This window comes from Dermacentor albipictus, chromosome 7 (genome assembly GCF_038994185.2).
Source record: "Dermacentor albipictus isolate Rhodes 1998 colony chromosome 7, USDA_Dalb.pri_finalv2, whole genome shotgun sequence".
NCBI classification, from domain to species: domain Eukaryota; kingdom Metazoa; phylum Arthropoda; class Arachnida; order Ixodida; family Ixodidae; genus Dermacentor; species Dermacentor albipictus.
The window spans coordinates 3,025,132-3,037,335 of NC_091827.1; the positions used below are offsets into that span (position 1 = coordinate 3,025,132).

Sequence of the window (12,204 nt, forward strand, 5' to 3'; positions counted from 1 at the left end):
CAGGCGGACGATCCCTCTTGCTACAGACAACCCCCCTCAAACAGTAAACTTGGATTCGCTTCGACCAATCCCTCCACGCAGCTGCCGTTGTTGGTACCCACTGCGATCAGAGTACTCGACCGGGGTGGCAACGTGATATGTTCATCGAGAATCGCGAGTGAAGCAGACAATGCAGGACTTAAATCGTGCGCGATGGCGTTTTCTGGTGAAAGACGTATGGTCTGTGCCTGTACATTAATGACCCCACTGTTTGCCGAAAGGAAGTCTACGCCCAGAATGACGTCATTGAGCACGGCTCTAGGACGATGAAAACGGTAGGGTACACGTGTCCTCGAACCGCTACACGAGCCGTACGTACATCTTCCTTTTGGCGTTACTACGTGACCACCTGCTGTTCGTATCGGCGGGCCGTCCCAAGCAGTAAGAACTTTCCTTTGTGGAGTGGCGAACACTGCGCTCACGACGGAGAAGTCAGCACCGGTGTCGACCAGTGCGAGCACATCCCGGTTGCCTATCTTCACTGCTAGGTCCGTGGATTTTGTTCTGGTATTGTACGTGCGTCGGGGTGCGGTGCTGCGGCTTTGCCGGTACTTGCTACTGCAGCATCGCTTGGTCTCGTCGCTGGCATGAAGATTATATTGTCGCGTCGTTGACACATTTTGTTCGTACGGCGCAGGCGTATGGTTACATCGCTGCAATGTTGCGGCGGGGGAGGGTTTTCAGCAGTGCGACGGGCTGCAACCGTGCCTCCACCGGTTGCCGTCCTCAGTTTCCCAAGCCAGCCTTCCCCGCGCTGCTTCCGCGTAGCTAGGACGGGGAGAAGTAGAACGGCGGGATGAGGGTGACGGCGACCTGTAGCGGCTTGTTGACGAATTCTGCCTTTGTAGGTAGTGTTCGATCTCAAGTGGCCTTTGGCCAGGTTGCGGACGTGGAGCCCCGATAGGAAACCCACGGATGCCGAGGTTCCTGTAGAAGCAGCGACGGTATACATGGCCGGGCTCGCCGCAGTTTGTTGCCGAGATTGTTCCTGCAAGCCCATGTTTGAAAGCACTTCCGTTCTGTATAAGGCTCATAGCAGGATGACGAGGGAGATTGTAGAGGCACTCGAGATAGCAAAATTACAGCAAAGTGCGTAAGCAAGCCTTCGGCATCACTTTCGGAAAAGGAGATACGATTCCTTGGTTTGTCTTCGTGACAATTGTAGTAGATGTTTTTTTCTCTTTTTTTCCCTTGCCTTGCACACGTGTCCGGTTCAACGAAATGTACCACTCAATGTTCTTTTTTGCTGTCACGTTTGTTTCCGCTCGCACGGTATATATTTATCGATGCGTGCGAAAATAAAATATATATATAGTTGAAAGTGAAGCGCTGTGTCTGTGTATCTGTTTCTTTCTTCGTCCTCGTCCAGTCGCGCTTATACACTCTACCATGGAAGCATAAAGGACGCTGGTCGGGAGTCCTCTAGACGTCGGACTTTCTCGGGGCTGCCTGTTCGGCTCTGGGCGGGCGGTCATTTGGTCGTGAGCGTTGCAATGGCGAGTACGCCGATCTGGTCGGTCGCACTTGGTTTTGCACAGCGGCGGCATACGACATAACCTGAGGTGGTCGAGAGGTGTATTCGGGTGCTTGGGGCGGCTGAACTAGTTGCTCTGTTCCCAGTGCCTGCTGGACTTCTTGTCTGATAACGTCGCTGAGCGCTGTGACTTGAAGACTGGAGCTAGGGAACATTTTACGAAGTTACTCTTGTACTGCAGCCTTGAATGTGTCTTGAAGGTTGCTCATGCTCATGGTGTCGGAATTCCGTGGGAGACGCACCACGGAGCAGAGCAGGGCGTCCGTACTGTCTTCTTCGAACGTCGAGTGTTTTTTCCATGGCTTCGGCTTCAGTTAAAAATTCAGCGTCTGTTTTTGGTGGGTTCCGCATTAGCCCAGCGAAAAGCTCTTCTTTCACTCCTCTGATAAGAAAACCAAGCTTCTTTACTTCCGGCATTTCTGGGTCTGCCCGACCAAAAAGATTCTTCATTCTTAAGACGGCCACGCTTTCGTTAGGCAGCTGGAGACGTGTTTGAAGTTGTCTCTCGGCTCTTTCCTTGCGAAGGACACTTGTAAAAGTAACAAGAAGGCTTCGCTTGAAGTTTTCCCATGTCCTGAGCTGTGACTCTTGGTTGATGAACCACGTACGTGTAGACTCCTCCAGCACGAAGTAAACGTGCTGTAGCTTCGTGTCGTCGTCCCACTTGTTGTAGCTCGCCACGCGCTCGAATTGTTCGAGCCAGTCTTCAGGATCATCGCAGGGGGTTCCACGGAATGTCGGTGGCTCCCGTGGCTGCTGCAGCATGCCGGCCGTAGGAGTAATGGGCTCGCTCATCTTGACTGTGAAGGCCTCTTTTGCAGAGCGTGTCTTCTCTGGTAGAAAGCAGTACTCAGGGGGAGAGCCCATGGTTCCGGCGGCTTCTTCGTTGGTCGTCTTCTTCTCGCTGATCCAGACTGGTGTCGCGAGTGCCTGAACGAGCGCTGGACATACCCTGCACCTCCACCAGTTGTCACGAGTGGTGCTACACGCCGGTAATTAGAGAAGACGAGCGCACAGCAAGACAAACATTTATTGAGGTGAACTTGTGCCCCACATAACCAAAAGCAACTGGCCCAATAGCAGCAACGTGTAGGTATAGGTTTGTGCGAGTGCTCACACGCGTTAACATCCATCATTCGAACGCCACCGGCACAGATGCAAAGCCCGAAAGGCACGTGACAATATATTCTGGGACGCGGGGCCTTTAAGCCTGTCGCGTGAAATGCAAGTGTGCACGTGGCTTATTTGCATGTACGTTCACTTTGAGTCTCTCTTGTGCCGCTGACGTGCTCTTGTCTCATGCTCTCGTTGACGAACTTGTGCTGGCAACGCCCTCCTTGATGAACCCTCTGGTTTGCTGCGACTCGTCTCTGTGGCGCTTCCGGCTATCGCTTTTCAAATTGCGGAGCCCACATCTGCGACCACTATGTTGTTTAGTGATGAGACAGATGACAGCGAACATGCTCCAGACAAGACGCTTCACACGAACCAGTGCAAACACTAAGTGTAATTTGCTACCTCAAGAAAAACACAATGCAGTCAACTCCCGTTAATTCGGCCTCGGGTAATTTGGTTTTTGCTTAATTAGAACGCATTGAAAAGGCCCGATGAAAAACAATACATAACAAGAAGTCGTTCAATTCAAACTGGGAAGCATGCCGCTTTGATTATATCCTAACAAGCGCTAAGGAATGCCAACACGACGAAGAGTCACATCTAGAGAACGGGTGCTAGACATCAATTGAAGGTTTAATGACGAAAAAATAGCAACGTATCATCTGTGTTACTGTTTTGCGCTTGTTGTGATTTCCAAGTTCCGTTACCACCAACTAGCCCAAGCTTCAGCGCTTTGGGTAGTTCGACCCACACCTTGTTCCCTCTTAAGCGCACAGCGATTACTAAGAGCTTGAAAACACAAATTCCGCAGACTGCTTCCCTAGGCGTGAAGCTGTTTTATTTGAATGGATTTTTATCTTTTGGTGGCCGTTGCTCCTTCCGCCCATGAAGCCATTCGTTCTGGCTTGGTTGACGGCTGAAGCAGCTCCGAACATATTGCGCTTCTCTGTTGAGTCGCCGCGTCGAGAGCATGCTTAAATTACGCACTACATTAGTCAGTAAAAAAAAGATTTGAAAACATTCATATTGCTGCCGTTAGTTAACCGAACCTTCCAGATAATTCGATCAAAGCCTGCGGTCCAGCACGGGGCGAATTAACGGGAGTAGCATAGCGCAGGCGTGCAAGCGTGGATCCACAATCGGGAAACAGCAGCGCTGGTGAAGTAGTAAGTCTTGCGACTCTGTGATCAATCATGGCGAGCTAGAAATCTTGTGCTGCAGAGTTTTTATTGCAACGACTTTTTGCTTTCCATCTATCTGCTCGCCTGAACGTGTCAGCAGTCATATAATAATTGTAAAACTATTCCTGCGCTTTTTTTCTTGAGAAAAAAAAATTATGGGGTTTTACGTGCCAAAACCACTTTCTGATTATGAGGCGCGGCGTAGTGGAGGACTCCGGAAATTTCGACCATCTGGGGTTCTTTAACGTGCACCTAAATCTAAGTACACGGGTGTTTCCGCATTTCGCCCCCATCGAAATGCGGCCGCCGTGGCCGGGATTCGATCCCGCGACCTTGTGCTCAGTAGCCTAACACTGAGAAACCACGGCGTTTTTTTTTCTTGAGGAGAAGAGTTGCGGAATGCGAGGACGTTTCCAGCGCTTTAAGCAGACGCGACTTCACGTGAATGTGCGACTAGCCGTGTTCTTGGTTAATAAGGTGAAGGATTGGGCCAGTTGGTTTTGCAACATTAGGCTATATAGCTGCGCGAAGTAAAACATATACACAAATAAAGCGACTCACGGGGACACAGTGCTTGTGTGCACACGTATATGCTTTATATTTGGCGCTGCTTCTGACGATCCTCGGTTAAGCAATGGTTCGATCGTTTTAAAGCTGGCCGTGCAACAACTTTACTGCCCTTCCGCCAAATTGCGTCTATACGGCTATTCTTCAATGAACGAAAGAAAAGAAAAAAAAAACAAACAGACCGTTCAATATACAGAACAGTACTCGTGAGTGTAGGTGTCCGTAAATGGACGCACGCCGAATTATTTATCTACTGAAATTTATATTCCATTAGAAATGATGACAACCTCGGGGGATGGGAATGCTTGCAAGCCAGAGCAGTAAGCGAGGGACGGAATGGAGCGAAGAGATTGTTTACGAACCCGTTCCGCTCGTGCAGCACCGGATCCGGCGTTGTTCCCATGCAGTTCTGGAAGGCAACGAGAATCACGCCACGTCCTCACTGCAGCTGTCAAGCACTTGCGCCCACGCAGTCGCCGCTGCCTCGTCAGCGTCATCAGCGGCGTGGCGCCAAAGCACTGCGTAGAGGCTCGGTGCCGCCTAGCGCGGGGAAAGCCAACACAGAGAAGCATCGCGGGGCTCGTAATAATTGTAGAAGGGTTGCCAAGCGTCGAGATTAACTACCGAAATTACGGCGCCAAATGAACTGCACAGATGAAGCGTATTCCCCAAGATGAGGCTGGGATACGCGTTTCCGCTGACCCCTGCGGGAGCTCAAGGGCGGAGGCGCTAGTCACGTACTGCTTGCCACCACTGCCCACGAAAAAGTTGTGATCACACTATTAACAATAACGTATCTGTTCTTTATTTGACCGGTTGCTCGCTCACCAAGGTTGGCTGCGTGACGTAATGAGTTTTTCTTCTTCCATACCGCTCCCTATGAATCAGCCAGTGATTACGTCACACGAGAGGTATGATAATTCACAGTAGGTGGCGCGTCATGCGCTCGCGCGCGCAATGACACAAAATCTCTGTTTTCGCTACGTTATTACAGAAGGCTACTCTTCACATCTAGCCATAGACTTTGGTCTTTCTGAAAAAACCCAAGTGATCGAACAAGCGGCGTCCACTGAGCAGTTTCGCTAAGCCGCACAATTTGACGGTTCATTGAAATGCGTTGGGGACATTTGTGGCTACTTCTCACCTACCTTAAGATCTTCCATCATCTTGACGATGTCCTCGCGGGACTTGACGTTGTTGAACTCTCGCAGCAGCTGGGGAGGAACAGCGCTCGAGTTAGTGTGCGCTCGGATCGTTGAGCCCTAGAAGTGAACTCACGAGATCCTTGTCTTCCGTGTAGTCGTACTGGCACAAGAGCAGCTCGGTCAGCTGAAACATATATGGTTGAGATCAACACCGTACAGTGCTAAAAGAAGTGAACGTAAGGTGAGCCTTTGAAAGCTTACCCTGAGCACACGTCTTTTCGGGTGCGTATGTACTTGAGTAAAGAGGATATAACTTTAAACGCAGCACACCCAGCAGCAGAAAACTTAGAAGAGCAAATACTGAGAAAAAGATTGTGCAGATCCCACGAATTGTGGGAATCGATGTAAGCGAAGCTTTCTGTGCTGGTTGGTTTGATTGACTATGATTAGCGGTGATGTTAACGGCGAACGTTTAATTGCTTCAGCGTTTAGTTTAACACGGGAGTGGTGAGTTCATGTTAAACGTTATACTTTGCGCACACCACTGCTGTTTGTCTGCGTAGTACACAGGACACACAGGGAGACGTGTTTGCTTGAGGCGTTGTTGTGCGCCATGTTTTATAACATTTGAGAAGGTTGAACATTGTCATTGCCTCACATGGCACATAGCACGGTGCACGAGTATTAAACTTGAATTGGATTATTTATTTATTTTATTTATTTATTTTGCGGACCAACATTTTGGTCCAAACTGGAGGGGCAAAAGAAAAATCAAGTAAATCGTAACAGCAAGAACAAGAAAACATGAATTCGTTGCTTTAAACACTCATCAATACGCTAAAAGCAACAGTATGTCTGTGAAACAACAACGATAAGAGTACAATACATTTGAACACTAAGCACCAAAGATATAATTTTCTAGTGTTGTGGCAAAATTCTCACCTGCGAAAATCTCCTGAGGGTTCCAGTTTTAACTGTTGTGGGAAAATAACTGTGTTTGTAACTGTATGGGGCTGTACGTGCCAGAACCACAATCTTATTTTGAGGCACGCCGCAGTGGCGGACTTCGGATTAATTTTGATACCGTGAAGTTCTTTGACGTCTCCCAAAACATAAGTGCACGTGCGTTTTCTATTTCGCCCCCGTCGAAATGCGGCTGCCGCGGTCGGCATCAAATCCATGACCTCTGGCTATGCCATAGCCGCAAAGCTACTGCGGCGAGCACAGAAGTGTTGATTTAACCGTCGACCGCTTTCGTAGTTTTTGCTGCCTGTAGTGCCGCCACCTTCAAGCGATTTTAAACATGAAATGATTTTAGCTCCCGTTGTCGGCGATCTTCAAGTGACCTTGAGCCAAAAGCCAAAGCCGTTATCCGGGCACTCAAACGAAAACATCCGGGCAACTAGGAAAGACCGCATACATACGCTAGTTATTTCTCAAACAAGTTACAAAAAACTTTGCTTCCGAGTTCTTCCTAATGTTTGTTAACGATATCACTCAAGCTGTAAGTACTAGTGCGCTGAAGCTTTATTTGTCATTTCCAATAGCGACGATCTGGAGACAGCATTTTCTTAAGTTTTGACGGGTTGCCCGGATGACTTCCTTTTGTTCTCGCAACGATGCCCGGATGTTCTCGTTTCGTTCTCACCTCGTTCTCGTCTTGAACGCCCGGATAACGGTTCTGGCTTTTGGCTCAAGGTCTCTTGAAGGTCGGTGACAACGGGAGCTAAAAGAATTTCATGCTTACAATCGCACACTCGTAGGCCTTATATTACTCATGAATGCAGGTTTAAATTTGGTGGATTATACTATAATGTGGCTGAATGAGATCTCTCAACGCGACCGCTCCTGCCCGGATGGACAAACGTTGTACCAAGCTCAGAGGAAGGCCGAGCGACAAGCTAAATTTAGCTCCAATTGCGCCATGCGTAGCGAGACGCTAACTGCTCAGAGGAAGGCCGAGCGACAAGCTAAATTTAGCTCCAATTGCGCAATGCGTAGCGAGACGCTAACTGCTCAGAGGAAGGCCGAGCGACAAGCTAAATTTAGCTCCAATTGCGCAATGCGTAGCGAGACGCTAACTGCTCAGAGGAAGGCCGAGCGACAAGCTAAATTTAGCTCCAATTGCGCAATGCGTAGCGAGACGCTAACTGCTCAGAGGAAGGCCGAGCGACAAGCTAAATTTAGCTCCAATTGCGCAATGCGTAGCGAGACGCTAACTGCTCAGAGGAAGGCCGAGCGACAAGCTAAATTTAGCTCCAATTGCGCAATGCGTAGCGAGACGCTAACTGCTCAGAGGAAGGCCGAGCGACAAGCTAAATTTAGCTCCAATTGCGCAATGCGTAGCGAGACGCTAACTGCTCAGAGGAAGGCCGAGCGACAAGCTAAATTTAGCTCCAATTGCGCAATGCGTAGCGAGACGCTAACTGCTCAGAGGAAGGCCGAGCGACAAGCTAAATTTAGCTCCAATTGCGCAATGCGTAGCGAGACGCTAAATGCTGAGAGGAAGGCCGAGCGACAAGCTAAATTTAGCTCCAATTGCGCAATGCGTAGCGAGACGCTAACTGCTCAGAGGAAGGCCGAGCGACAAGCTAAATTTAGCTCCAATTGCGCAATGCGTAGCGAGACGCTAACTGCTCAGAGGAAGGCCGAGCGACAAGCTAAATTTAGCTCCAATTGCGCAATGCGTAGCGAGACGCTAACTGCTCAGAGGAAGGCCGAGCGACAAGCTAAATTTAGCTCCAATTGCGCAATGCGTACCGAGACGCTAACTGCTCAGAGGAAGGCCGAGCGACAAGCTAAATTTAGCTCCAATTGCGCAATGCGTAGCGAGACGCTAAATGCTGAGAGGAAGGCCGAGCGACAAGCTAAATTTAGCTCCAATTGCGCAATGCGTAGCGAGACGCTAACTGCTCAGAGGAAGGCCGAGCGACAAGCTAAATTTAGCTCCACTTGCGCAATGCGTAGCGAGACGCTAACTGCTCAGAGGAAGGCCGAGCGACAAGCTAAATTTAGCTCCAATTGCGCAATGCGTAGCGAGACGCTAACTGCTCAGAGGAAGGCCGAGCGACAAGCTAAATTTAGCTCCAATTGCGCAATGCGTAGCGAGACGCTAAATGCTGAGAGGAAGGCCGAGCGACAAGCTAAATTTAGCTCCAATTGCGCAATGCGTAGCGAGACGCTAACTGCTCAGAGGAAGGCCGAGCGACAAGCTAAATTTAGCTCCAATTGCGCAATGCGTAGCGAGACGCTAACTGCTCAGAGGAAGGCCGAGCGACAAGCTAAATTTAGCTCCAATTGCGCAATGCGTAGCGAGACGCTAAATGCTGAGAGGAAGGCCGAGCGACAAGCTAAATTTAGCTCCAATTGCGCAATGCGTAGCGAGACGCTAACTGCTCAGAGGAAGGCCGAGCGACAAGCTAAATTTAGCTCCAATTGCGCAATGCGTAGCGAGACGCTAACTGCTCAGAGGAAGGCCGAGCGACAAGCTAAATTTAGCTCCAATTGCGCAATGCGTAGCAAGACGCTAAATGCTGAGAGGAAGGCCGAGCGACAAGCTAAATTTAGCTCCAATTGCGCAATGCGTAGCGAGACGCTAAATGCTGAGAGGAAGGCCGAGCGACAAGCTAAATTTAGCTCCAATTGCGCAATGCGTAGCGAGACGCTAACTTCGCACGCGAGACACATGCACGATCTGTAATGGCTTCTTTCCTTCGCACAACAATACTAAGGTTAGACACGTGGCTACTATGGCTGCAATGATGTAATCAATAATGGTATGACATATTTTCGTTACATGCAGTTTAGCAAGCCATGCACACGCCCCCTCCGCCACCGATGTTAAATATGTTTCATGTCACAAAAAGTATGGTCTACACAGATTTTAAAAATTCAGGAAGATCTTTGTCGACTCTTTCATTACTGACAGCTGAAACGCAGGAGAGCCGTTTTTGTCGTACGCTGCTGCTATCTGAAGCTGCATCTGGAGGACCGAGAACTGAACATGGTGTATGTGCATGACTGCAGCGGGTCCGATGGGACCAGGACATATCGTTGTGTGTCGTTTTAAGTGTGGATACTATGGAAGAGCGAAGTGGTTCGCCTGGGCTGTTTCTTAACAGCCAGCTGCTTTGCTCTGCATCACTGAGCCTATGTGTCGTGGATGATTAAATAAGCGCAAGTAGAGGCACACTCGCAACAACGCATGCGCACACTCACATACGCAGACATACACCAACACATGCAGACACGCTATAGGTACGTCCCCCCAACACAGCGCCATGTGTGGAGCGTGTGTCTGCGTGTGCGTGGTTGCTAGTGTGCCTATTTGCGCTCATTTAATTTTTTAAGATTTCCTTACCAACTTGACAAACACCAATTTCTTTTGAGCCTATGTCAGTGCGAAGTTTTGTTCCTCACTTTTCTCACTGCTTTGTGTAGCCTAATCTCTTTCCTTTATGCAGCTTATGTCGAATGAAAACTATGCAGCTTTCAACTAGCTCGCCGGTGCTGCAGTCAAACTCACGAGGTTTGCGTCCACGCACGGGTCAGCCATCTGCTGGGAGAAAGTGTACAGTGCGAAGCAGCCCAGTGACGCCACGATGTCCTTCTTGGACATGCCGTCCAAACCCTGTGCAAAGAAATGTGCAGCCGTCACGATGGACCAACACTAACGGCACTGCGTATGCTCTCTGTGGCAACGAAGGGTAAGCCACGGCAAGCACTTGTGTTCTTGTGCCAGCAGCGCTTTCTCGAAAGAGACACATGAATTGACGCACCTTCGACGTGTGACTTCTTCACGTTTGACCGGAAGGGAAAAGCCGCAAAACAAGGTGGTGGCGTGTCTTGTCATATATGTAGCTGTTTTAAATATGGTGTTTATGTTTTCTCTTCCCCAGCTTAAACCGATCAAAATGTGGGACTTTTTTCAGAAGCTCTCTCGCTTGTGCGAGCTTTGCCCCCTTCATTGCCACAGGAAGTGGTCCGCGAGTATAGCCATGTAAGTCGTTCAGCCAAACAAAACGTTATTGCGCCCGTGCCCAACCATCACAGTGCAAAAACTCGCATCACTGCTTCGAAAAAGAAGCTCTAGAGGCAAGCGGCCATTGTCTGACAACATTAAAAAGCGTACCGCTTTTTAATATTTAAAAAGTGACATGTATACCCACAATATGATTGGTTTCAGAGCCGGCCTCTCGACACAGGACGCCACGAAGCTGATAAAGCATCACATCATCGACCAGAGCACGGGTGATACCAAAGTCATCCTTGGATTAGACCTGCAGAAGGCGTTGGACAATATCTCACACGAGTTCATTCTCCACTCTATTGCCGGCCTCTGGCTCGGGAAGAGGGCCTACGACTTCGTCCGATCCTTCCTTAGCCAGAGAACTGCCAAGCTCAAGATCGAAGGATACCTTTCGCAAGAGATCACCCTCGGTTCACGCGGCACGCCTCAGGGCTCAGTCATCTCGCCAACATTATTTAACATCGCAATGATCGGGCTTTCTAAAGAGCTCACGAAGATTCAAGGAATCAGCCATACCATCTACGCAGATGACATCACCATCTGGTGCGTCGGCGGGAGCGACGGCCAAGTTGAAGCCGCCATGCAGAGCGCAATCGATGCGACCGAGCGCTTCCTCCGCCCCACTGGACTAAGATGTTCTCCATCGAAATCTGAGCTACTTCTCTACAAGAAAAGACCCAGAGGCGGCGGCCATCGTGATTGGAAACCGGCGTCCGAAAGCGAAATACGGCTTTTCACTGGTGACGGGTCTCCGGTGCCCAGAGTGAACTCGCTCCGAATATTGGCGATGTATATCGAGTCTTACAGTGCCAATGGAACCGCAATCAGAAAGATCACCGCCAAGACGGAGAGTGCTCTCGGCTTCATTCGGAGGATCGCCAAAAGGCACCGGGGAATCAAGGAAGACAACCTCATCCGCATAATACAAGCTTTTGTTCTCTGCCACTTTTCATACTCGGCGGCCATGCATAATTGGCATGTTGCAGAGAGGAACAAGCTGAATTCACTCATCAGAAAGGTCTTTAAGCTCGCCCTCGGCTTACCTGCAAGCACCCACACCGAAAACCTGTTGAAGCTCGGTGTCCACAACAGGCTCGAAGAAATTATCGAGGCACAAGAGCACTCACAGCTGCTCAGGCTATCCGGTACCCCGACGGGCCGCAAGTTACTCGGCGAGATGGTCCTCAATCCTGTCGACCAGTGCCCCGACGCCGTGCGGATTCCCAGCGACATCAGGTCTCACCTGCACATCGTGCCCCTTCCCCGCAATATGCACCCCGCAAACAACGTCGGCAGACGTCGGGCCAGGGGTACAGCTCTACTCGAGCATGTCCTCAATAACCACATTGAGGCAAGCTTCGTGGATGCGGCGGCATATGTCCAACAAGAGGCATTCGCCGTCTCCATCGTAGACTCCAATTCAAGGCTCACTTGCTGCGCTACGGTACGCACTTCGAGGCCCGTGGTAGCCTGACAGGTTGTAATCGCCCTGGCTGTGCTCGATGGTCGCAGAGAGGCAATATATAGTGATTCCAAGGCAGCCATTAAGGCCTACCAAACCGGTATGGTCTCCCCCCAGGCCCTCCGCAGTCT

General features: G+C 49.9%; 2 protein-coding genes across 6 annotated transcripts in view; one reads left to right on the forward strand and one right to left on the reverse strand.

Moving 5' to 3' along the window:
* Positions 1–12,204, forward strand: part of GEFmeso (Guanine nucleotide exchange factor in mesoderm) — a 380,310-nt gene that overhangs the window by 96,748 nt on the left and 271,358 nt on the right. Inside the window, exon 1 of one of the 2 annotated variants that reach the window (XM_070521521.1) lies at positions 10,151–10,288. The exons of the other annotated variant lie outside the window; for it this stretch is intronic. The gene's annotated coding sequence lies outside the window, so the exon portion shown is untranslated. Of the gene's footprint in view, positions 1–10,150; positions 10,289–12,204 lie in introns of those variants that run through there. 2 annotated transcript variants of the gene reach the window in all.
* LOC139047660 (uncharacterized) overlaps positions 1–12,204 on the reverse strand; it is a 35,608-nt gene that overhangs the window by 15,405 nt on the left and 7,999 nt on the right. For 2 of the 4 annotated variants that reach the window (XM_070521533.1, XM_070521535.1), the window contains exons 3-5: positions 10,108–10,212; positions 5,716–5,766; positions 5,586–5,651 (exon numbers count right to left, since the gene is read on the reverse strand). In XM_070521533.1, coding sequence (XP_070377634.1) covers positions 5,586–5,651; positions 5,716–5,766; positions 10,108–10,212 — 222 coding nt within the window. Of the gene's footprint in view, positions 1–4,799; positions 4,978–5,585; positions 5,652–5,715; positions 5,767–10,107; positions 10,213–12,204 lie in introns of those variants that run through there. The other 2 variants (XM_070521534.1, XM_070521536.1) reach the window with 2 other exon arrangements.